The sequence below is a fragment of the Lepisma saccharinum genome, chromosome 8, assembly GCF_977018435.1.
Source record: "Lepisma saccharinum chromosome 8, izLepSacc3.1, whole genome shotgun sequence".
NCBI classification, from domain to species: Eukaryota; Metazoa; Arthropoda; class Insecta; order Zygentoma; family Lepismatidae; genus Lepisma; species Lepisma saccharinum.
In genome coordinates, this window is record NC_139236.1 from 36,388,174 (window position 1) to 36,414,471 (window position 26,298).

General features: G+C 35.5%; 1 protein-coding gene across 8 annotated transcripts in view; it reads right to left on the bottom strand.

Annotated features, from left to right (window-relative positions):
* Nucleotides 1-26,298, bottom strand: part of Rdl (Resistant to dieldrin) — a 377,476-nt gene that overhangs the window by 56,385 nt on the left and 294,793 nt on the right. For all 8 annotated transcript variants that reach the window (XM_083126520.1, XM_083126521.1, XM_083126517.1 and 5 more), the window contains exon 5: nt 9,661-9,743. In XM_083126520.1, the coding sequence (XP_082982646.1) occupies nt 9,661-9,743 (83 nt within the window). The remainder of the gene's footprint in view (nt 1-9,660; nt 9,744-26,298) is intronic.

Consider the following 26,298-nt stretch of genomic DNA (forward strand, 5'->3'; position numbering starts at 1 on the left):
TATTAACTGTATTTATCACAACATTTAATAGATATTCATTTTTTTTAATTATAATAATTTAATTTGGAAATATTGCATTAGCTTTGCTATAAATTTTGAAAGATGTTTCATTCATTGATGTCCATTATCTTAAGAATAACTTAGTTTGTCTTGCTAAACATTTTGAAAAGGCGTACTATAAATATTTGCATTTCTCATCCATTCCTAAGCACAGGTGATTTGACATAAAATGAAATATTATTTTCTATTTAATTAATTATGTACGTCATGACTTAGTAAAGTGTCGGGTTGTCTAAGTTAAAATTTTCTTTCCTCGAAAAACAGGCCCTTCAAATGTATTATCATACAATTTTTTTTTTCAAGAAGTGTCCTGATCATGAATATTAAATATAGAAAATTTGTATAATATTTTCTATGTATTTGAATGTGAATGTTATAAGTAAGTGGAGCTTGAGTTGCTAACTATATTGATCATTAATAGTACATGCTGTTTGCTTTGTGAATTCTATGTATAAAACACAGTGGCAGATATTTAATTTGCAATAAACAAATTTTAGTGCGAATTATACGGTAAAACATATCTATGTACTCCATAAGTTTGGGGAAAATATGGAGGATGGGAAAAAGGTCAGTACAACACAGAAGGTTGCAGAATGTCACAACTGCAAAAACAAAAGCAAAATTCTACTGTAAGTTTTAAACTGCTGAATCAAACCTCATTTAACTGGAAATAACTCTTCGTTCGGAAGTATGTAGAAACATGGAAAACTGTACAATGCGAATGTTTCAATCCATTGTTATAACATTTCCAACTTCATTGCTATTTTTACGAGTTTTTTTAAAACAACGGTCCACATGCAACATGGCCATGAGAATTTTTGTTGTCCAGTACAGTTTTTTTTACAACACCTGCTCGTAAGTGAAGTTATATTGATATATATATATATATATATAGCTAAACATATATATAATATTTACCCGCTTAATCCGTGTACATGGGCCCTATTGGCATCAGAGAGTGACAGAAACAAGCATGGAAAACACACAGGTCAAGTAAAGCGCAGAACAGAAATAAATTGTACATAGAAGCAGTAAGTCTATGGGAGAGAGACAGAAAGGCATGGGAACCATCTAGCATACATAAGGGGGGGACACAGACAGAAACTAAACTACTAAAGGACTGACAAAATAAGTACACACTAGGAGTTCCTGGGATCAGTATTGTCTTTCAGGATAAGGTACGAATAGATTAGATGCACAATGCAGGTTGAAAGATTCTTTGATAGAATCCTTTTCATCTCTTTCTGCAGAGATTGTGCTAATGTGCCATACAACAGTTTTCTTTGGTGCAGCAGCATTTGTCTTTTTTTTACTGAAATATCTCTCCTCTCCTTGGGCACGAACCACAGTGCTGTTGAGAAGGAGATAACAATGCCAGGATGTGTCTATATGAAAAAGGTACACAGTTTTTATATACAAATATATATATATATATTTATGCCTCTACAAGATACGCTAGACTAATGTACAATACTCGTTTATCGTGAACAGATAAGCGAGTACAACATCAAAATGTGTAAGTAACTGAAAACAACTCACTTACTCAAATTTGATCTCCAGAGAATAATACACTTAAGAATGCATTCAAACCACTATTTATTTGAGTCCCGACAAAGTAATTGGACATTCATCCGTAATGTTATATTCAGAACTGCTTTGATGGATTCTTTAACACAGAAATCATTGCTGAGTACTTAGGAAGAACTTCTACTTAATGGTTACTTCTCGTTTATGCACATTTATTTCATGCCAAAGTAATTTAATGGTTTTGTAAATATTTTGTTGCTTGACCTGTTTCATGAATTTAAGAATAACATACCAATAACTAAGCAAGGAAGCAACGCTAAAGGTGTATCCCAGAGGTGCAACCACGAATTTTTGTCTGGGGGGCAAGAACCAGGATAAACGTACCAATAATAATAATAATAATAATAACAACAACAACAACAATAATAATGACATTATTATTATTATCAGTAGTAGTAGTAGTAGTGGTTGTAGTAGTAATAGTGGTAGTATCAATAACGTTATTATTCTCATAAATTACGCAAACAGGGGGTAGAAGTCGGTGCTAAAGCATTTCTTTGGAACAAACGATTTGAAATATTTTTTTCAACACCGTCAATTTCACATTAGCTAATAATGGAAAACAAGCACACAAACTGTACTTTTGAATAGCAGAAAATAAATGATAAATGCATTTCGTAGATAATATTTTTTGTACATATGACATGTATAACTTTTATGTCTTACACATATGCAATATGGAGCGACATAAAATAAGAAAATATATATGCAACATGCTAACATTAATCGTGTACGTATTGAAACTTTATTCAGTACATATATAGGACACATACTATTGAAATATGTTACATTACAGAAAACAACCATATTGCGAGCGAAGCGAGCAAGAACATTTTTAGATCAAATCTTTGCAATTTGCAACAATATTGATTTAATAGGGCACAAATCATTTCACTGGACGCCATGACATTCACTCTTACACAACTTTTTTCATTTAGATCGCTCGGAATCCATGGCCGACTCCCGCGGCCACCTAGCTACGGTTCTGAACTTGACGAAACTGAGAATAGCAGGGAAATGTACTTTTATTTGCATAAAATTTTAAATCGAAGGGGGCAATTCTCCTCTGTGCACACCCTGCAGGGGCACTTAGCCGTCAATGTTTGTCCCCCCCCTTGCCCCCTAGATTTGACTTCCGTCGAAGGTTGGGTGGGCAATGCCCCCCTGCCACCCCTGTGGTTGCGCCACTGGTGTATCCATCCTTATACCTATCCTTATAGTTTTATATTAAATGGTCTTCTCTCCAGCGACGGGTTCCTCACCATAATAATGCAATATAGAAATCTGTAGGACAAAAAATTAAGTTTCCATACTTACAAATATGATTTGCAAATACCGTCTGTTTTCCTCATAAGTTTTAAAACATGATAATTCTAGTCAAGTCAGTATCTTGGCGGGTTATGTTTGTATTTGAGTGTCAGCCCTTGTTGGACTCTGACTCATTACTTTCATTACACTGATGACATGGCAGAATATTCATTGTGTTATTTTAGTCCTTCCAACAACTGTCGCGGTTTGAATAATTCTGCTCGTCTTTCTAATGATAACTTGAAATGCGTGTAATTCTACATAATTGATTTAAGCTTCAAACTCTTTGACACATTCTTTGGTCCGATTTAAAGGTTCCTTGTTCTATTATTCGTGGCTAATTTACAATATAGACCATTGTCTGTGCTTAAAATAGAATTAGTCTAACGACTCACGATCTCGTCACCGAGGTCCCAGGATCAGTCCTTTCGTGAGCATGGGTGTTTCTTTGTCTCCTCATCAATTTAATCCAATCACCATTAATCGTCATTGTCACGATTAGCCAAAAGTGACAGAAAAGCGACGATAAAAAGAAAAACATTTTAACTCCCGAGTTGAATGAAGAATAAATGAAAAAATGATGATGAGACAAAGACAATGAATGATACACCTATGCCTTAGGATCATTCGAGGTCAGGAGAGTTGACACATCTAAGAAACAATTAAATGAAAAACCTACATATGGTTTTCTGTTATGTTTATATTTTTGGCCCAACCTAAATTTTGTCTTGTTTCCATGAATCATGTTATAATTTCTGAAAATAAACATGACCTGAAATTTGAGCCATTTGTTAGAATGATGCGTTTAGCCATCCCTCCTAAGAATTAAAGGTGAGATGCCCCACATGATAATTTGATAAATATTGAGTAATGTAATCCGAAGTAGTTTAAAATGGAGTGTCATTGTGAAAAACATGTACGAGTACATTATGTAAAGCAATCTTTCTGTTGCATGAGAAGCAAAATATTTTAAAAGCATTAGATGACATATAAACAAGAGAATAATTGAAAATTTGTCAACAAATTAGTTTTTTTTTTTAAAAAAATAGTAGAAAGCGTTTACTAAGTAAATTTATTCATATTCCTCCCAGGCTTACTCATAGTTCTTTATTTTCCCCTTCTCTCACAAATATTACACCTGTTACCATAATGGGCCTCCCCGATGGCGCAGTGGTAGCGTCGTCGCATTGTAATCAAGGAGTCCAGGGTTCGATACCCGGTGTAGACACATAGTGATTCGGTTCTCACTTTAAACTGTAGGTCCAGCCCCAACTAGCCTTACTGTGCATAAAGTGGACTTCGCCAAATCAATCAATCTCTCAAACCTGTTACCATAAAACGTTCATGCACTTCGAACAGTCTACCTTGGATTCAACAGACTTCCCAGACTTCCAAACACTTGAATTCTTTTCCTAATTGTGAGTCGAAGTTTTCTTTTTCAGATGAGGATTCCCGAGCATAGGTTCCAACAGGTTATCGTTATCATTTATAAGCTCAACTTGTATTCTTCATCGTTCAAATTTTCCCTTAATCGATGATTTCTTAGTCTTCGTTTGTAATTTCTTGATTTTACTCAAGATTTTACGAAATATCTTCATTTGGGCCTATTCATTTTTTTAAAAATATTACAATCATTCTTTAAAAGTAAATTAGGAATAATTGAAGGTGGAACATCTCTTCTCACATGAAATTATTTGATACGGAGCATATGCCCTTTTGTCTGTCGCGCTCGTTGAATAGACGACATGGCCGGAAATCGTAGAAAGCCATTTCTTTGTAGTTTTTTTTTTGCACAATTTAGCATAAGACGGGGCCAAATCAATCACTATTGTAGAAGTACAACTGTAAATAAAAAGTTGATATTTTACTCTTGAGGTAGAAAAGTAATGGAATTCACCTTTTGCCTCGATGATTTCAAAAAATAAAAGACGCGTCAACTAAGATTTCACACACAATAACATTCAGGCTGTACCTTAGAACAGCGAATAACAAATAGTGCATTCTCGAAGAAACTAGCTGAATTACAGCACGTGGGGAATCTTTTCTCGTGGGGCATTTCACCTGAAATGACCCTACCACCACGAAGGGCAGCGTATGTGTGCGTGTGTGTTTGCTCGTGCTGATCTTTATTATTACATGTAGGCTATATGCTCGTTGTGCCTATAACCTAGGTACCTTTTAGCAGCTACATTAGTTATATCAAATAAACGTGTCCGATTTTTTAATTATCACCATTGGCCTATGGTATTTGGTATTGCTTCAGATCAGCCTAGAAACCCGTCCTTATATTCTCTATAACTTCATCAAAAATTTTGTACTGGCTTCTACTTTCTCTTTACTAAATGTCCATCATATTCTCTCCTTTCTATTCTGCTTAGAATATTTCGAAAGATTTCCATTAATATATTGATATCTAATTCTAATTGGTTCAATAGTCTGTGCAGAAGTTTTTGAGGTTATGAAGTTATTTTTAATGCAGATTGGACGTACTTTTAAAATTTTGATAAAACTAGATGTCTTCTCAATAGTATAACAATGCAAATTTAATTTACCTTTAAAGCACACAGGATCCTAATGCATTAGGTACTTGGGTCATTATCAAAACAATATTTACGATATTTTGATTTGGTTTGGTGTTTTAGGTTCACTTTGTGCACAGTAAGGCTAATCGGGACTGGGCCTACAGTTTATAGTGGGATCCGAACCACTATGTGTCTCCACCGGGTATCGAACCCGGAACCCCTAGATTACAAGGCAACGACGCTACCACTGCGCCATCGGGAGGTCCAATATTTACGATATCTACAATACAAAAACAATAATGTAATTTCTATCAGTTTCCTTTCGTCTGTGTTTTCCATCCAAACAGTTCCTAGAACCAATGTAATATTATCATACGAACGAATCATTTGACTAAGTAAAAGACACAATTGTATAGATTATATTTGAATGCATCTTATGTAGAAATGAGAAATACAGAGACATACGAAACAAATGCACACACACATAGCTTGAAACCAGAAATAAAATTATTTTTTGTTTGGAAACTTGTCCTGTATTTGATTGTTGTTTACCACGACAGCACAACAGCTACTAGGAAGCACAGAAAAGAAAACTCAAGCCATTAAATATATTGAAACATAGATATCAAAATTGGCACTAAGATAAACTCAAATCATGATTAGATTCTTCTTCAACCTGCTTTAGATGAACGAAGTTCATGACACACAGTTAGACACAGTAAATATGTACCAAACAATGAAACAACGTTATTTATAAAGGTTTCCTTCTTAAAACCATGGAACAAAAGTATCAAATTAAAACCAATTTCATGAAAATATTGAAAGAACTTGGAATTATCTTCAACTTTGTGGCTAATATTATAACAAGTAAAATATTCCTAGAAGTATGTCTTTTGCTAAATTCTTTTCTGGGGCTAAATTTGTTTGTTTCGAAGTTGCGATTAAATATGTAGCAATGTAGCCCCCATTTTTAGTTATGTGAGTTGAACCCTTGACTCCTTTAATAGTTGTTAGTTTGATGTAAACTGTGCAATGGTGATATTCAAGGAAATATTCGTTAGGTTTTTTGGTGTACTTTGGATGCTTCTTCTGATGAGTGAGGAATGGTTCATTTTATGACAGCCTAAAATGTTTTCTGCGGTTTCTAAAAGTAATTACAGAAGTTTAATTTTGGTCGTGAATGTATTTACGTAGCTATTCATGTATATGTATGTGTGTGTGTCTTCATTTCCCACAAAAAATGCCGTTACCCAAATTAACTGAAATGACCTTTTAGTTTAGAAGAAACCGAAGAATATTTTGACATTTCTTTATTTATTACATTCATTTTAAGAGAATAACGGAATGATATAATATTATATGTTAACTACGAAGATTGTTCGGTAGGTATATAGTGCTAATTTTAACAAATGTTTAACAAATCAATTGAAATATCTAATACAATATTGCTTGAGACAGTCAAGGGACATAATACGAAATCAGTGTTGTAAAGTAGGTCATAATATTTATACCTAGTACATGTTAATTGTTGCTGTTTTGTTGTTACTGTGTTTTAATTTAAAACTTAACATGTGTATATTATGTTCCAATACGAGCATTGAGGATGTTAATTCATTATATTTGCTTCAAACCCTTGTGGATTGCTACCGATAATATTTAAACCGCTTTAGAATGAACTGAAGCCACGATGCTGGAACTAATTCCAAATTCTTTTAATATTTGTTACTCACTAAACAATGTATGATTATAGCTTCGAAATAAGAACCGTCGCAATTAGCAAAAAGTTGTAGAAATGTGAAGTAAATACAAATACAAAAGTTACAAATATAATGTTTTCTTGCAAACAAGTTCATGTGCAAATCACATAATCATCTATAATGTCAGAACACAGAATAGCGCAGGGGACTAAAAAGTTTAATTCAATTTCTTATTTTAATGGTCGATGTACAGTGGGATCCACTAGTATTGCCCGGCAAATTGTCCACGACTATTTTCATTCATTTTTCTCTTACATCCTATGTGTTTTTAAGCGATGGATTTTTATGTATGCTGGTGCAGAAGTTGTCAACAGCTTGTTTTGAGTTTTCTTTTAATTCTTGAAGCTCTTATTGGGTCAAATAAAGTGCACAAACATGCTGATGAACAATTTGCACGGTAATACTCATGGATCCAACTGTACGAAGAATTGTCTTTAAATATAAATAATATGATGAATTTTTCTTTTAAAGTTTTTATTATTCTGGTAAATTTAACCTTGTAAACATGTTTAGAAAACAACAGAAGATAGATTATGGATTAACTTTCCATATCGGGAAAAGCTATTTTCATAATTATTAACGTTTGTGGTAATATACTCATGTATACTGCATCAAAAATCAATAATGTACGTTTCTTTTATATCCTCTATTTTTAATTCGAAAAAATCACAAAGCCAAATATGCTGCTCGTATTATGGAGACCAACCAGTTTTCGTTTCAAAGTAACAATGTTGCCAGAGCGAATATTTAATGCGAAAGAATCTATCGGAACTAGCCAAAAGCTTGCACGATTACATATTAAGCAGTTTGATTACTCTTACATTCAGGAAAATATATTTTCATTACCTAGGTAAGGCACGTTTTGGTAGAACTGTAACCGAAATAGGCTACTGCGGCCGCTCACCGTAACGAATGGCCTTGCCACATCTCCTCTGTTTCAGTCGCATGTGTTTTGCTAGCTGCGTCTTTTTCGCCGTACGAAATGCGATTGAAACAGAGGAGATGTGGCAAGGGTATTCGTCACGGTGAGCGGCAATAGTCGCCTGCGTCGGGCAACAGTTCAAGGAAAACGTACCTTTATGGACCCTACTTAGTTTAGCTTGTCGTAATGTGTCCTGCAGTTAAGGTATAGTGTGCAAAGCTGGAGAACTACTATGATGTTGCCATACCAAACCACAGCAGATAAATCTTCGCTTTCATATATTTATTCTTTCACCCACCTTTATGAATGCAGGTTCAAAAGTACTGAATTTATTATAGGTCTGCTTTATCTTTACTAATTCACATCAAGAGAAAATATACCCGTGTATACCGTACATAAAGTGTTATTGACTTCAGAATACAAATTTCAGATGTTAACTATCAACCCTTTGCTACAATATTGCACTATGAATATACATGTCTTTTTAATGAAATAATATATTACTTGTACTTTGATGGCGAAGTAGTAGCGTCTTCGCCTTGTAATCAACGTGTCCCAGGTTCGATACCCGGTGGAGGCACATAGTGGTTCGGATTCCACTTTAAACTGTAGGCCCAATTCCAAGTAGCCTTTTTGTGCATAAAGTGGACTTAAAACAAAAACTCAAACTCAAGGTAGTATAAATTTCTCGTTTCACGAACCCATTTTAAAAATATATATGTAATAATCGTAAAATATGAGCATAAAATAACAAATCAGTAAAATTACGAACAAGTTTCCGCAATTTAGAATTGGAATGGATAACATTTATTTCAAAGCTGTTGTGTAATGACAAAGTCAAAGCTTGTTTTCAAGTCCACTATTATGTTCGATAGGCTAATAGGGACCGGACCTACACTTTAATGTGGAATCCGAACCACTGTGCACTGAGCCTTCACCGGGAATCGAGCTTGGCATCCCTTGATTACAAGGCAACAGCATTAGCTACTCCGCCAATGTTTCATAATGAAAGTATAAATAATTATAGCATGTACTATCAATGCACATTAAAGCTGAAACCAATAAAACAAATTACATTTGAAATTAACAATTTTGAGGCCAAAATTAGCTTCCGCCCATGTAAGAAGTATAATACAAATAATCGCCATAATTGTGTAGACTTTGTAGCATGCACACAGTATGTTAACTGAGATCATGCCAGAAACCAATAGAAATACTATTCTAAAATACAAAACGAATATATTTGACGACAGACCATCTACTGGAATAGACTGAAATTAAGCACGATTTTTATGTAATAGCAGGTCTAAGTTGTATTGTAATTTCAGTCCATGCCACTAGATGGTGCATCCGTGCACGTTTTCACAGAAATCAAAGGGAATCCACGAAAACACTTTGCTGTTAGTACAAGTATGTGTATTTAGTTACTTCAAAGAGACCTTTCTCTTGTCATAAATATCCAGACGTTAAGAAAAACAATCTAAAAGGAAAACGGAGTACTTACAGCTCTCAATTTCAATGTGGCACAATTGTCTGTCCATGGGAAAGTACTGCAAGTTCATGGGGCACGAGGCTGTAATGGTCAACCTGCGAAAGACAAGACACACAACAATAAGTACTGAAAGAAAGGAACAGTCTACTAATAGATATTAGTATAAATTATTGAGTTCGCCAGCACCGAAAAGCTATTTGCACCCGTTATTTTATTTGGTTTGAAGTGTCGTATGTAAAATCCATACCTAAGGGTAAAATGGGGTTCTAAATAGCCCCCGATTTGAGGTTAAAATGAAGAATGTGAGGTAAATCCCAGTCCACGCACGAGTCATTCGAGTCATTGTGTTCCAAGTCCTTCTTTTGATTGATCGTTCTTTCCCTGAAATCCTGGAAGTCGAGGCGTGCGTCCCAGATGCCGCCAGAGCTGTGAAGAAGCCTTAGAGATGGATGAGAGGATGAGGGAAGCCCCGCATCTATAGAAAGGGGTGCATCGTAAAGGAGAGGGGGAGGTGAGAACCGCAGGTGCGATTGTCGGCTTCTGACGTTACCAGGACAACGGTGAACTTTCGGAAAGAAACATTCATTCTTGAGTCTTGAATTACTTTTCGACTGACTCACAGAAAAAAAAAAGTTTTATGACTAGGGGAGAAGTTTAATTGGAAGACCCCCCTTCTCTATGGTTCAACCTGTTTCTCTTTCCATGAAGCACAAAAGACCGTTTCTTCTCTGTTCAGAAATTTGTCAGCTGCCGCAGTTCTGTTTTACTTCTATATTCTTTTGTCTTGAGGGTCAAACCGCAAGTTGCAATAAAAGCAGCTGTTTCACAGATCGAAACAAAAAAAAATGTTCTGCGGGCAGAAGAAAACAGCAATGATCTGTATGTGTATTTCTTATCGAGAGTTTTTCCACATAGCGTGTTGAAACAAGAAACGAAAGTCATCGGGCAAAGCGTTCATCTTTGTTGTCTCGTGATATAAACTAAGATGAGCGTTACGAGTGGTTTTTTTTTCTGGCGGTATGCAACGGTACACAGTACCTGCACCATTTTGAAGGTGAGAACAAAAACTAATAACGTTTTATTTTAACAAAATAAATTGTGTGTTTATTTGTGTGTTCGTGCGTGTAATATATGAATGCACGATCATTTATGAACATACTATAATACAATATTTTGAGCAGTACTTACATGGGCGCCCGATTAAAATTTCAATTAAGTTAGATATATTGACATCATTTATATGAAAGAAAGAAGTGTTTTAACGTAGATAAAAGAGAGATGAAAGAAGCGGTAGAGAATGAGAGAAAGGGAGGGCATTAAAGAAGACAGAGAGGGAGAGAGAGAGAGATGAGAAAGGGGAAATAAAGAATCGAGAAAACACATCCACGCGCAGAGGGAAGGAAACAGAGAGAGAGAGAGAGAGAGAGAGAGAGAGAGAGAGAAGGATAGAGGGAAGCTAAGTGGAGAAAGAAAACGAAAAATTTAAAATGAAGAGAAAAGAGAAACTTAGAAGAAAAAACGTACAGAAAGAAACAGAGAGAAAGAGGGAAGGAAGAAGAGTAACAACATTGATAGAGGGAAAGAATATAGAAGAAACTGACAGAAGATGTGAGGAAAAACATAGGAAAGGAAGTGGTCAAAAAGCGAAAATGAAAATGCGAATTAATAGTATTAAAGCTGAGCAAATGTGAAAAGCTAGAAAGAAGATACAAGGATAGAAAGAGACAAAAGAGTTACAAATAAAAGGGAGGGTGGAAGAAGAAGTACACGCCCATGACTTCTTATAATGAGCACCGAAACAAGCCAACACTGAAGCAAACTTAGCTGAAGAGTACCAGAAAATTTCTTCCCATAAACAAAAGCACTGTGCGCAACTAGATGAGTTCTCTAGTGATTGACACTTAAGAGATAAACCCCAACCCCGAAAAATAATTATTATCGTTTCAGTTCTCATAAATACACACATAATTCTTAAAATATCCCGAATAAGTGTAAATACATTGTTATTACAATGAAGATTCTACCAACATGTTTTGCAATAATTTTGCTAAGTACAGAAAGCGATGAACACGAGCTTTGTATGATCACCTACTGCTATAGTAGTGGACATCTATTGTAGAAACTATCATCCACTCTATTGGTGAAATGTGAGTTTAGTTTTTCTCAAAAATGATACCAGTGACAACAATTAAAATTAAAATGTAATGGGCGTACAGGATATTCATGAATTATGCAACTCAAAATCATAACATGAAATTTCTTAGAAACATGCATAGCCAAGGCGAATGTAAATTAGTGATTTTTTATAATTATAAATAACGATATCCATAGTTCAAGGATCTTATTTTAAATATGTAAATGACAGCTTCAAGTATTCCCACTAAGAAAACTAAATTTATTTTTATTAATCAATCAATTTGATTAGATTGTTCCTTAAACATTTTGTACTTCTCTTCATAAAGAGAAAGAACATTCTAATACATTGCAGATACAATTATTTATGTTTATCTTCCCTGCGATTTCCTTAAGTTAGAAAAGTTACTTGAAGTTACCCTAATGATAAAAATTAATTGACATATTATTCTGTTAAAGCTATATATTCAATATGCATTTTTTGTTTATTTGCTCATTTATATTAAAAAGTAGCGACTATAGTCTTGAAAGTTCTGCTGGCTATCGGATACCTTTTATACAAGTTTCGGAAATTCAGATAACGTATATTTATTTCTCTATAAATATCCGCATTATCTGAGGGTACAGATATCTATCAACGATATTATTCTAATATTCGAGTATGTGAATATTCGGGACATCGAGATTCTACCATCTGGATAATCAATATGCCCAAATTATCTTGATGACGGTATATTGATAATTCATATGATTCAGATGACTGATATTCAAATATTCGAATTTCTCTTATGCTCATTCTTCAGATATTCTGACTCAATAATTTCAAAGACGTAAGTATAGATGCTGGGTATCAGGGGTACCTATCATCCAGAGATTTGTATACACATAAATTTTACGTACCCGGATGCTCATAACCTGAACATTCAACATTACAACATGAATGTACACGTTTAAAGTGAATTGATTTTGCATGAAAGAGAACATTTATTTTTGCAAGAATGTGTCTTATTTTGACGGTCACGTGAACATAGAAAATATAATTGTGATGTCTATATACCTGAGATGTCTTGTGATAAAGTGGCTACGTTTAAGCATTCTTCTCAGATATCTCTTTAGGACTGTCTAACGAGTTCGCATTATTAGAATTATACTGTATAGAGATTGTTGCACGAGCAGGGAAAAAAAGTTTTGCGAAACTTGAGTCCAGTGCCACCTACCGACGGACGGGAGCTATTTATTTCAATTCTCCAATACCCTGCGAGTCGGGGTATTGATCAGCGGGTAAGCAAGAGGCAGGAGAAATGTCAAAACAGTGTGTTTTGTAACGCTCCGACGAACTCTCCCAATACGGTCGGCCCATGCTGGGTCCGTCGAAGAAAGGCGTGAAGATTGGAATAAAACGCCCCTCCCAGTCCCCGCCTCGAATACCACTTGCTTTGAGTTCAAAGACGTGCGAGAGGTGCGAAACGGAATTGGAGAAAAGGTGAGAATCTGAAATGAAAACGGATGTTGCCAACTGCAGAATGATGTTTAGAGCTAACTTTAGTTGTTTTTTTGCAACGCCTTTGTTTCCAAGTCGGTGGAAGTATAAAACAAAAAAAAATCTGTGATTTTGTTACGGTCACTTCAGAACCTTCCAAGTCTACATATCTATTTCCTTTTTCCATTTAAGCTATTTTACGTCGCCGGTCTCTGTAGCCGAATGATCATCTTAACGTTCTTCGAACCTTGGTTAAGGCATGGTGGTATCATTTTTGTGTCCTATCACCCATTCATCCTCGTCGTTGCGATTAACCTAGTAGATAGAAAAGCGAAATAAAATACGCGAAATAGAATGGAGTTTTTCTTTACGTCGGTTTTTTACCTCTTGTGTTAATAGCAACGACCAGGATGAATGGCGACCTATGAAGCGAATGAAAGGACAATCAATGAAGACTGACAAGGGTTCGAATCCGGAATCTCGGGCTTTGCTGCGAGTTACGCTGACCACTGAGTCACATATTCCAGTATTATTTTACTTTGAGCAAATGTTATTATCCTTTTACACTTATTTTAAATATTCAAGCTATTCTGTGAGGCCATTTACAATGTTATTATTTAGTATATTGAGTACAGCTTTTACGGGATACAGAGAATCGTTAATACAATGGTGTTCCTAAATTAACAGCATTGTCAAAATTATGTATGCGTTTTAAATATTAAAAATACCAAATATTGCTTTATGATTAATGAACATAGAGAATATTTCTTTTTCCTAGAGGAGCAATTATACTGTATAATTTTAATTTCATTTTTCGTCTAGTCACTCCAGTCCTTACAATTATACTCTACGGGCCTATATTTTCATAATCATTTAATGAAAATGCGCCGGTCTCCATGGCGGAGTGGTTAGCACAGCGCACTACGACACCAGGGGTCCCAGTCATTTGCCTTGCCCCCTTTTGAGAGCCCACAAAAGGGGATGGCTATATTTACACTTTCTTTCCCAGAAACGCCTTCGTCTTCCCAACGTCCAAGATTTTCCATTCTTCCCTGCAACCAACCCCTCCTTCACGACAGCCAATAGACATGTATAAAATCCAAGCCGAACTGTGAATTTTGGCGGTTTATAGAGAATTCAGTCAGTGTGTGTCTAGAAGTTGTACCGGAAAGTCTGTCGTCGAGAAGTTGCGATGGAAGTCTGTGTCAAGAAGTGGTAGCGAAAAGTCTGTTGTGGAGAAGTTGCGCTGAAAGTCTGTTTTAAAACGTGGTACGGAAGAGTGCTTGTTAGAAAGGTTGTACTGAACAGTCTGTGTTGAAGGATGGTTCTGGACAGTATGTCTAGAAATAGTACAGTAGCTCACAGGTTGGGTTGAGAGCTGTTTAATAGTTGGAATTACCCATTTTACGTGCAATAAATTGTGTGTTAGAAAAGCTGAATTTCATTACTTCCCGTTGTCATACACAGACTGGCTAATTGGTACTGGATCTACAGTTTAAAGTGGGATCCGAACCACTATGTGCTTACACCAGGTATCGAACCCGGAACCCCTTCACTACAATGAGACGCCGTTACCAGATTACGACTTTCACAACGCTCCTGCACATGTCAGTGTTTAATCGCCACCTCACATGCAATCACCATGATGAACAAATCGTATACAATATCTGTAAAGAAAAAAAAAAGATTTTGCAAAAAATATAAATTTTATGTGATCTTTTTAGATCTGTTTCCTTGCAAACTGACAATAATATTAATTTAGTACGCCGGAAATACTTTTATGTTACTCTCTTCCATTTTCTCTTTCTACTCGTTCGGTGTTTGGTTTTCCCTGAATGATAGTCGTAAAAGTAACAAATCTAAGATCAAGTTTGGAAAACTTTCTAATAACTTATCGTATGATACAATGACGACTTTCGATGGTGTGCCCGGTTACATCAAAGAAAATTTACACGAAATAAAAGTTAATTTCTCACAATTATAATGAATAATGCTGCAACATGGTTATTTGCAAAACTCGTAATCATCTGTTTTCCTTGCCATACATCATATTTATGCTTACAATTCATGTTTGCCCACAAGTGAGATAACGTGATCAATATTTTACCTGCGGATTTTGTCTCAAATGAGAAAGACATAGATTTATGTTGTGGCACCGTATTAAAGCGTTACGTAACACAATGATACCTTTTTTCAAAATCGAATTTCTGTTGACATGACTGTGCACTGAATTGGGTGAGCGATTTGGTTACGAACTTCACTGGGTAGGTCGTGCATTCTAACGCAATTAAATGGCAATTGTTTTTTATTTTTACAAATTCTATGTTACTATCCTGGACTTCGACTGTAGAAATGATGAACTAATTAGGCATTATGATGTCGAAATGAAATACACGCATCTATAAAATAATACACATTAAAGGCTGACACAAACTTAATTTTCAAAAATCGCCATTGGAACAATATGAAGTAAAAATTACATGGCACACTCTAAATTTATTGAGTATACAAATGAAAGACATAAATGAATTTAGTGCAAATAAAAATAATATAATAAAAATACAAATAGATCATCCCAGAGAATTTGGATTTGTAATTCCCGATGAGAGCTTAAAAGGATAACCAATTTAGCCTCTGAAATTTTCCTTTCCTATTTACATTATCACATACAGTATAAATTACGCATAATTTCATCGATAATTTAACTGTGAAATTCAGTTCCAAAAATGCATGATAATGTTGAATCATGTTTAACCATAAAATATGAGTGATGATTTCATATGACGGTGATAATAGTGAATAGTTTGAACAAAGAGGTAACATAGCCTTATCGCTGTGTTACACACATCAGTTTGCAGTCCGAAAGCCAGACACTTATTTCATAATTTCTGATGGTCGTACTGCAAGATTATCGGTGAACTGGTGCACGATTTTCTCCAGTCAGACTGTTGGTTTGACTACAGAAGGACCCCGAGGGGTTACCAGAACTTTTAGCTCAGAAAGCCGCGCTGCAAAATGATGCAGTTCGCAGACGGTCCAAAAACACTCCAATGAGTGGTGCCACGAATAAAATAATCCTTAGGTAGCACATCTCTCATTTATGCTACAAAGCCATGGTTTCTGTGTTCGAATCCTAGGTAAGGCATATATATTCGTCTCGTGGTGTCCCTTTATAACATCACTAATCATCCGCCCATCTCCATCGTTGCGTTAAACCCATAGGAAAGAAAAGAACGTTAAATATTCATTCAAAATAAACCAATTCCTCTATTTTTGTGTGAACATAAATAGAAAAGTGGTTGATAAACTAAAAAAATATTTAAATTGGTCTTTTAATTATTAATTACTTTTGTTCCTCCTAAAATTTCTATGACGCACTGTGCATCAGGATAATCCCTCCCTCCGCTCTCCAGGCTCTGAAATTGGATCAGGGTTTCTTGTAGTTTATCCCTTCGTATCATCTATCATCATAGTTGTGATTAACTTGTAAAACATTTTCTGCAAAAGAAACTATCGTCCTCACACGATAAAGTGAGGCACAAATCACCCAAGAAATAGCTCATTTTAATGCTTTACACAATTATATCCACGCAAAGGTAAAATGTGCATGAATCCCTCAAATATGCGTTTATATTACCTATAACATCATAATGGTCAATGTAGGCTAAATTATATATGCGTTTATATTATAAAAACACTGGGGTGTATTTAAAATTGATCTTTTTGCTTATTATATACTCGTTTACAGGACTTGAGTGTGGTATTTAATATCGGTTTTGTGTCTGGGTAGCTATACAGAACACCATTTACTTCTATGAGAATGTTGAATTAACTCCGCTTGGTGAACTTCTACACGGAATGAATATCGCACGGTTTTTGTACCATTCCCTGCTAATCTACTTCAAAAAAGCGCAGAGACCAATTTCAAAGATATTTTCCTGCTTTAATAGCCTTACAGAGGCCGAAGGGGACTATAAGGCGGGAAAAAACCAACAGGAACATTTTCTGGCACCACAACTCTTGACCTTTGTTCTTGCCAACAGTCAACAGCTCGCGCATAAGTGTGGCGTTGGGAGGAAGGGGGAGGTAGCTCTAGATGATTGGCGCACTCTAATTTGCCCCCCCCCCTTTCCCTTTCAAATTGCGGCCGAAATGTCAGGTCACGCGTTGCAGACACAAAAGCGGCAAATAACACCTCAGCAGTTCTACAAGAGTTTCTCGTTGAAGAGAAACTCAATTCCCAGACCCACAAACTATGGAGAGAGTTGCGAGGGGGCGGCTGGGGGGACCCCCTCCTCTGTGCTGTATCAACATCTCCTTCTCTCTCTCTCTCTCTCCCGCTGCTAGAATCTCATGCGAGAGGACACCGAAAGAGCTGTGGCAGGTTCTTTGAAGGTTACAAGTGCACCCATACAAGGCAAGCGAACCTATAAAGTAGAAACCATGCAGCAATATTTATTGAATTTGTTCGGAGACTGCGCTTGGTCAAGACAGAAAATGCATGAAAAGAAAAAAAAATACATTTTCTACAAAAATAATATGGATTTAATTGGATTTTTAAAAAGAAATTAGGTGGAATTAACACCAGTTTTGAGGATTAAGATTCCAAATAACTAAACGAATATAATTTTGATTGGTACTCTCGCTTCTCTAATTCCTTGCTTTAGTTTTAAATGGTGTCCAAACCAAAGTCCCTTTTTTGTTCCTGCTTGGAATAAATTTCCCCACCGTCATTTCTCATTCAAACAGAATTATATTTGCTTTTGTATATAATCAATGGAGACCTCCACGAACCATTGGAAGAGTAACAGCTTTGTGCACTCTGGAGAAAATAAAAAAAATAGCAAAGGTAGTTTTGATTAAGTGGAAGGTGTGTTTGTAACATAATCATTCTGTATGAAATACTTATTATCATTTTATAAATTACAACGTAAGGTCGGAATCGGAATTACATTTAAAAAGGTTTTTTATAAAACGTACCGTATATAATATAAAACAACCTTTGTATCACTAAACCTGTGGAATGACGTTTCTATCTTATTCGATCTCCGTACCTAGTGCGAATGCGTGTACCTTGTTACATTTCCAAGTTCATAAGGTTATTGTGATATACATATTTGTACATTTTGAAGACGAGTAGTCTTCAGTATATAATGAACACTATATTTCTTTTTCGAAGCTTGTTAATGTGACACACTTTTTCCTTAAAATCATATTGTACAACATTTCCCAAATTTTTGATTTTACGACGCTGAAAACTAAGAACGCAAACGATATATATATATATATATATACACACACACACATACATACATACATATATATGTACATACGTAGACAAATAAGCTTTCACTTTGTATAGATAAACCTGTAAACTATTTCCTCAAAACGGGCAGCGAAAGCGAATATTTGGATGATATTTATTCCGTCGATTGATACATCAATTAGAACTGACGCAAACCTGAAATTATCAACATGTTAAAATTGAATTAATTACTTAAAATAGCACACACTTTTTGGTATATCTTTCAACGATTATTTCATATATACGTGTGATTAAACCAAAAGCACAAACCCAAATTAGCAACTTCACGTCGAGCGTAAGCTGTTGCTTTGTTTTCTCCCTACTTAAGCTAATTATCATTACTGCGAGCGTTCCGTACGTTATAGAGTTCAATGAGATAAATTGATGGCAAGGATTTGGAACAACACGAAAGCGTGTATTTGTTCTTGGTATAAAAAAAGACGAGGACAGTTTCACAGATCAGGTTGCGTGTAACTAAAACAAATAGAGTAACAGGTTTATTATAACTCAGTAATTGATTGGTTAATTAACTGTTCGTGCAGCCTGTTCATTCTGTTTCTTTTTTGTTATAATTAAATTAATTCCAAACTGTACAGTGCTTCGGTGTCGTATTTAATTTCCGTTTGAACTTGACAAATCAAACATTTTCACGAAAGCTGCAGCATGGCGAAACTTTAACTGTATGTTTATATTTGTACAGTAATTTTTGAACATTCCATTCTGGTAATTGGAATAGTGAGGTAGGTTTATATTTAACAATATACGTATATATATATATATATATATATACACAAACACACACACATAGTAAAACCTCGTTAATCCGGACTAATTGGGGAATAAGTTAACAGGTTTAAGGTAAGTCCGGATTAACTGAAATAACCTAAAAGAACATTAGAAAGTGCATTAAAACTCCGTTTATAGCAACAAAACACGTTTAATATGGTGTATTTAAAGGGTATAGGCCTAAATGCAATATACAGTACAGTACAAAGTCTGCGGGAAACAGAATTTCATCAGTGGTTGACTTACCTTTTCTTTGGGAAGTTCTCTTGCTGACTTCTAGCCACATTTAAAACCTTGAATTCTGCTTCTTTTTTTTTCCTTTTGCCTGTCCGGATTAAGCGAAGTCCGGCTTATCGTGGTCCGGATTAACGAAGTTTTACTGTGTGTGTATATATGGACACACGGGAAAGAATTTCCGTTTGTTGCTTTAATTTTGGACATTAGTATAGATAATCAAAAAACAAATTAAGGCTTTCCATTTAACTGTCCCTCGTATAATGGTTCCAAATAAGGACTTTGTGATTAGCCTGGTGATTTTAGCGAAATCTGTAAACGCAGTTCAAGATGACAGGCAATAACAATTTTTTCGACATTCTGCTCCAATCAGCGTAGGATTTTTCGTAGATTCAGAAACTAAAATCTCAGTAATGTAGGGACATCACTTTAGCTATTATATCTTAATAAGAAATTTATGTATTGTTCAGTTTAGAAGAGACTGGAATTCAAATAGGAGGCAGGTCACTGGTATTATGACTACAATAACTGCAGCAAATTTGGAGATTCTTATGCTGAAATTCATACTGCAACTAAATACATTAGGTAACTACTCCCATGTTGCATTTACGTGAAATCGGTCAAATTGCTTCAATATAGGTGATGAGAAATAATTTTTATTCCAAATTCTGCCATCTGTCTTGACCACATTTTCGAGAATTGAAGAAACGAAAATCTCAACAATTTTATGATGTCACTTTAGACTATAGTTTGGCCATGTATCTTTTTCCATACGTACCTCGTATAATGCACACAATTCTGACATCGATAATCACCTTAAATTTATAGCTTTTCAGCTAAAAACTTTGTAGTTGTTCGATGCTTTGATTGGTGTATTGCTCTTGAGTGACATTGGCCAACACATTTCAATATGGCGGAAGAAAAATTGATTTCCCTATTTTTGCGACAGCCACAAACTCTACTGATATTTACAAATCACTATCTGGACAAGAGATTAACAAATAAACCTCACAGCAGGTATCAGTTGCATTTCTATGCGGTATTTCAGTGGAGATGCACTTCAATGCATCAGTTGATGTTCCTTGTTGCACTTAAAGGTTTGGTCGGGGCTACAGAGTTTATGAAGCTCAGACGAAACGTTTAAGTGCATCATCAAAAGAGATGTATTCTGGTGCATCAAAATGCATCAACTGATGCATTGAAGTGCATCTCGACTGAAATAAATCCTCACTTGAATAAAATTATGCACTTTGGTGTTTCTTTCACGACATACAAAAATGCACCCAAATGCATCAAATGTGAATCTGATTCTTTGAAGAAGCCATAAAACAAACTTTAGTGCATCAATCGATGCATTGTGGTGCATCAATCGATATGATGCATTTTGTTTCCTGAGTGTAGAAGGTATTTTACATATTGTTCGTTTACTTTAACTTTTTGATTTAGTTGTGTTTTCTATTGTGTCCCACCCGTGACACCAAAACAATTAATTTCTCCCTTAACTGTTGCATTTCCCTCTCAACTTCACCAGAATATTCAAAGGTCAATTACCTTTTCCCCTTGTCTTAAATAATGTATTTTTCATCATTTGAAGGGCTCAGGGATTAAACATGATAAGTGACATTTTGGCCATTATTAAGTTACAAAGTACATCGTGTAGTCCATCGTAAATGGAGTCGAACCGTACTCATAACCTTTCGTTTCATTGACAGATGACAGAGCTAGACATGTGTTAAGTTATGGTATCTATAAGTTGTTTTGTGTAAAGTATGGTAACTAGCAAAGATGGCGGCGAGACGATGGTTGCTGAATTGCAACGTGTCTTGGAAAGTTTCCGAGTATTTAGGCCACAGCGAAGATGAGAACGAATTACGAGGATTCGCATAAAGCTCCAGAATATGTACCACCGAGAAAGAAGAAGAATGAAGGGGATTCATGTAAAACGTGGTATCTACTGTAGATACCATTGTGTACATGCAGCAGTGCTCATGATGGCAGTTTCGAAATAAATTATACTCTCGTACCTCAATGTAAACATCAATCCTAGTAAAGAAGCACATACTTACTTTCCTTCTACGAGATATAAATAACTGTAGTCACATAGAAATTCGTTTGATTTTGAAATGGGTATGCGCATTTAAGGCTACTTTAAGATACCATGCTTTACATGCAACGTCAAAAATTTATTGCACTTGAGGAACATGTGATATGATCCTCTGAATCGTATCAATGATTCGGAACTATTTAGTTTTATTTATCAGATATATCTTTCATAGATCTGTAGTGCGCATTTTAAAAGTTATACTCTTATGGTCGACCTAATTACCTTTTTGAAATTTAATTAGCTTTCGTATTTATTATATTTGTGAATTTGATGGAAGACAATTTTTTTATTGATTGTTATTTAATTGCAAATATGTGTTCTTCTTGGTTCGATATTATAACTATTATAATCCATAAAAACTAAGTTTCGCTGAAATTTATTAAAAACATAAGCCCTATGGACATTTGAAATCATTCTTTACAAATACCTTGTGTCAAGTTAAAGGAAAATATAACAGAAAACTTCAAGGGGCATACTTGTTGTCTTTAAAATAGAGAAATCAACTTAATGTATAAATGGCTTATTGAATCACAGAAATCTAATATTGCCATTGTACACAATTTGGATAGTCTACGTAACACAGCTATATTTCTCTTTTGTATCAAGAGACGTTTGTGAATCGAATTCTGAGGTAATAAATAGAGCCTCGATCTCTCTGTGTGTGAGGTAGATATGTGAAGCTCAAGAACCGTTCATATATTTTTTTTTTTACGAAAATTGATCTCCATGTAGAGATAAGGAAGTTATTTTTAATCACAACCATTCAGAACTTCTTTTTTTAAAAAATAATAATTCTTCAATAAAACGAAGAAGTATACATTTCTAACAGTGTTCATTTCAGTCATAGGGCTTCCCGATGGCGCAGTGGTAGCATCGTTGCCTTGTAATCAAGGGGTCCCGGGTTTGATTCCCTCTGGAAGCTCATAGTGGTTCGGATTCCACTTTAAACTGTAGATGCAGTCCCGATTAGCCTAACTGTGCATAAAGTGGACTTATAACACCAACTCAATCAATCAATTTCAGTCATAGAAAAAACAAGAAACCGTGACATGGAAAAACAAAAACTTGTTAGAACAAGTAGCTGACGTTATTGTTTATTGAATAAAATTATTAAAGGCTTTCATTTTTATATTAAAAAATGTTATGGTTGCTTAAAAAGTCTAATGTCAAAATATTATTGAACTAACATCATAAGTTTAATTGAATAAAGCGGTATCTGATCACTCATTTTGATAGTATCATTGCATGTAAAGCATGGTAACTACAACAATTTCTTGAACAACCCTCAAACAAATAGCATGTAGCACCACAGGAAAAAATATGAAATAACGTGTTCGGTTAATAGTAAACATACAAGTGAATCACATTTGCTTTAATAGTTCAGAAATTTATTTTGATTTGCAGCTCAGATTTTTTTAAACTTCAACTATCAATATCTCGAAACCTGCATTTTGTCACTTACCGTGTTTTACTCCCGAGCCCTTCATATGACAATTCACAGAAATTAAAATAAATGTCTTATTAAGTGAAGAGGCAGTGTTTCGTCTGTCCCATCCGTGACACAAAATTGTTTACTTATAGCAGAAAATCTCGGAAAGTATTTTGAGGTTAGTTATGTTTTATCAACAGTGTTAAGTTTCATAATTCATTGCACAAAAAAAACTACAAGAAAAATGTTGCTTAACTCTCAGCAGAATAGTTACTTTAATATATAAAAAAATATAGTCCTCTTGTCTCAACCGTGACAATGGAATCCCCTATATATATGTGGCATAACCTTAAGCTATTTGTACACGATCAAATGAAACACGAGCAAGACATTGTGTGCATCACTCCATAAGAGCCTGTGTGAAGCCAGACGCAAGGACCGGGTTGTAGTACGTGCCGATTCATTAGAAATATTTTAATGGTTTGCTTTGCAACTTACAGTTGAGTTTATTCGATACAGTCTCGTCTCATCTCGTTCTCGATCTCGTCACCTAAACTCGAATTTCGTCCTCGGAGAGGCGGACCTCCGGCGGCGAAGTGGTTAACACTGCTCGCTACGACGCCAGGTTCCCGACATGACCATGGGTGTTCTTTGTGAGTGTCCCTTTCATCAATTTCATCCTATCGTCACACATCGTCGCGATTAGCCACAAGTGGAAGAAAAGCGACGCTAAAATTTAAAAGAAAATCGTTCCCAAAGGTTTAATCCAGATCTTGTCTCTAAGTAATACAATTTTCTAAAAATTAAAACAAACTGAAAAAAAGCACGCCAACACTTAACAATTACCTTGGCATATCTGAGTAACTTGCATACTAAGGGACTAAGGGAATTTTGATCTAGATGAAAGCTCTCTCTCTCTCTCTCTCTCTCTGTATGTATGTATGTATGTATGTATGTATGTATATGTATGTATGTATGTATGTATGTATGTATGTATGTATGTATAGTGTGTGTGTGTGTGTGTGTGTGTGTGCATGTAGTAATAAAAATCTAGGTAAGTCTCAGTCTTGTCTCAAAAGAGAAGAGAAAAACTGGGCAATTAATATAGGAATTTTTTTATGCAACACTTCCCAATCATGAGTCATTCTCCTAGTAGCCATCAACACTGGATAAGCCTAGGTACAGTCACCAGCAATAAAAATGGAACACCTAACACCTAGATCCTGACAATCGCGCTTCCTTGTAAGGCGTTGTGTGTGTTGCCTAACGCTACTGCAATAAGTGGATTTCATAGGAAATATTCAATGGCAACTTCTACCACCGTCGTAGAGTTAGGCAAAACACATAACACCTTAGGGATAATTCACACCGAGGAGACACTCGACATGCGACACGCGAGTTTCACACCGAAGAGACAAGGTACACGGGACACGCGGCAAGCGACACTTGTTTCCTTGCTCAGTTCGCAAGATGGTACCGATATAATTGCATGAATAAGTGTATTAGTCACCCGAAAAGAAACAACGTAACAAGATACATTGTTACATGTAGGGTAACTTCGGTGAATAACGCCACCAATTGGTCATTTTGTTCTATAACTCATACATTTTTATTGTTAGGAACATGAAACTTACATGTTTAGGAGAATGAACTTTCCTCTATTGTGTAATAATAAAATATTGATTGCACTGTTATAATGAAAGCAATAAAATACGAAATTCTCTGTTAATGCAAAATGGCGTTATTTCCAGACCTGTCGGGTAATAACGCCATGTTCTTAATTACAAGTAAAACATTCACATTATCTTAATTACAAATAAAACGTTCACATTTTCTTTACTAAACTGTACTAGGAAAAATAATTACTGTAGTAAGTTATTAGAAAAAGCATGTCTTTTTTTGTCTTTTCGCGATATCCAGTCCCTCAAAGTTCTGCGAGGAATTTGGAACAAACGTGCAGCACATGCTATCTTCATTCCTTGTTTGACGGCTGCCATAGCTTGCCTAAAGTCATCTACTGACCATTTGGCCTGTATATTTCTACATTTTCTCGCCATCTGAAAGAGGAAATTAACCGAGAATAAATATCTGTACGCCTCAAAGGTAACTGAGCAAGAATAAACCTATTTTCGAAATCAACATTTCCTTAAATTTGAGTTTAAATTGAGTGGCGTTATTCCCCGACACGATGATGGCGTTATTTCCCGAAACAACAGATTGCAGTTTAACCAACTGTTCTAAACTTACGACACCGACCATGAAAACCGTACACACATCATTCTCTTACGTAATAAACGTATTGTGTACGTACAACATTGTTAACATTTAAAATCTAATCCTTCAATAGAAAAACACTCATCTTTGTCGGCGCGATGAAAATGTGGACCCTTTTTTCTCGAAACGCAACTCAAACATCTACACTGTTCAAAGTGTTTCTCTTAAATGAAGGCTCGACAATGGCAACCGTTCTTATCAGCAATGCTACCAGGCACCATTGTTTATCGCAAAACGGTGAGTCGCCCCTTAACTTTACATGCGTCCATGCTTTCAGAGTTGAAACTTTGAAATGGCGTTGTTTCCCGCCTGGCGTTATTCACCGAAGTTACCCTATATCGCGTTGTAAAATTTGTGCGAGTTATTGAAACTCGGGGAGGCATGTTATGCATGCGAAAACTGAGAAATAATGCGCACTGACCTCAAACTGTATACAATAGACTTTCCAGCCTGAATAAAGCATAGGCCTAAACACAGAGAAATGGTTCTCAACCTTCATGAAACCATGTTCCGGTATTTTTTTCTCTTTTTTTAAGTCAATGCCCTTAGCCCAAGAATTTTCCTCGTAAATACCTTTACAGTATTTAAGATTTTATGCATGAATTAACACGTACCTATGAAATGAAATATTGATAAATAAATTGTGGCATAATCATAAAGAGTAATAATAGTTTGATTACGTGTAGCATTGTTGACAAATATAAAAATATGGATGACGAAATGGTAACGTCGTTTCCTTGTAATTAAGTGATCCCGGGTTCGATAACCGGTGGAGGCACATAGTGGCGCGGGCCCCACTTTAAACTGTAGGACGAGTCCTGATAAGTATATTTGTGCATAAAATGAACTCAAAAAACGAAAACTCACAACTCAAATATGATATTTGGATTATGATAGATGTCAAC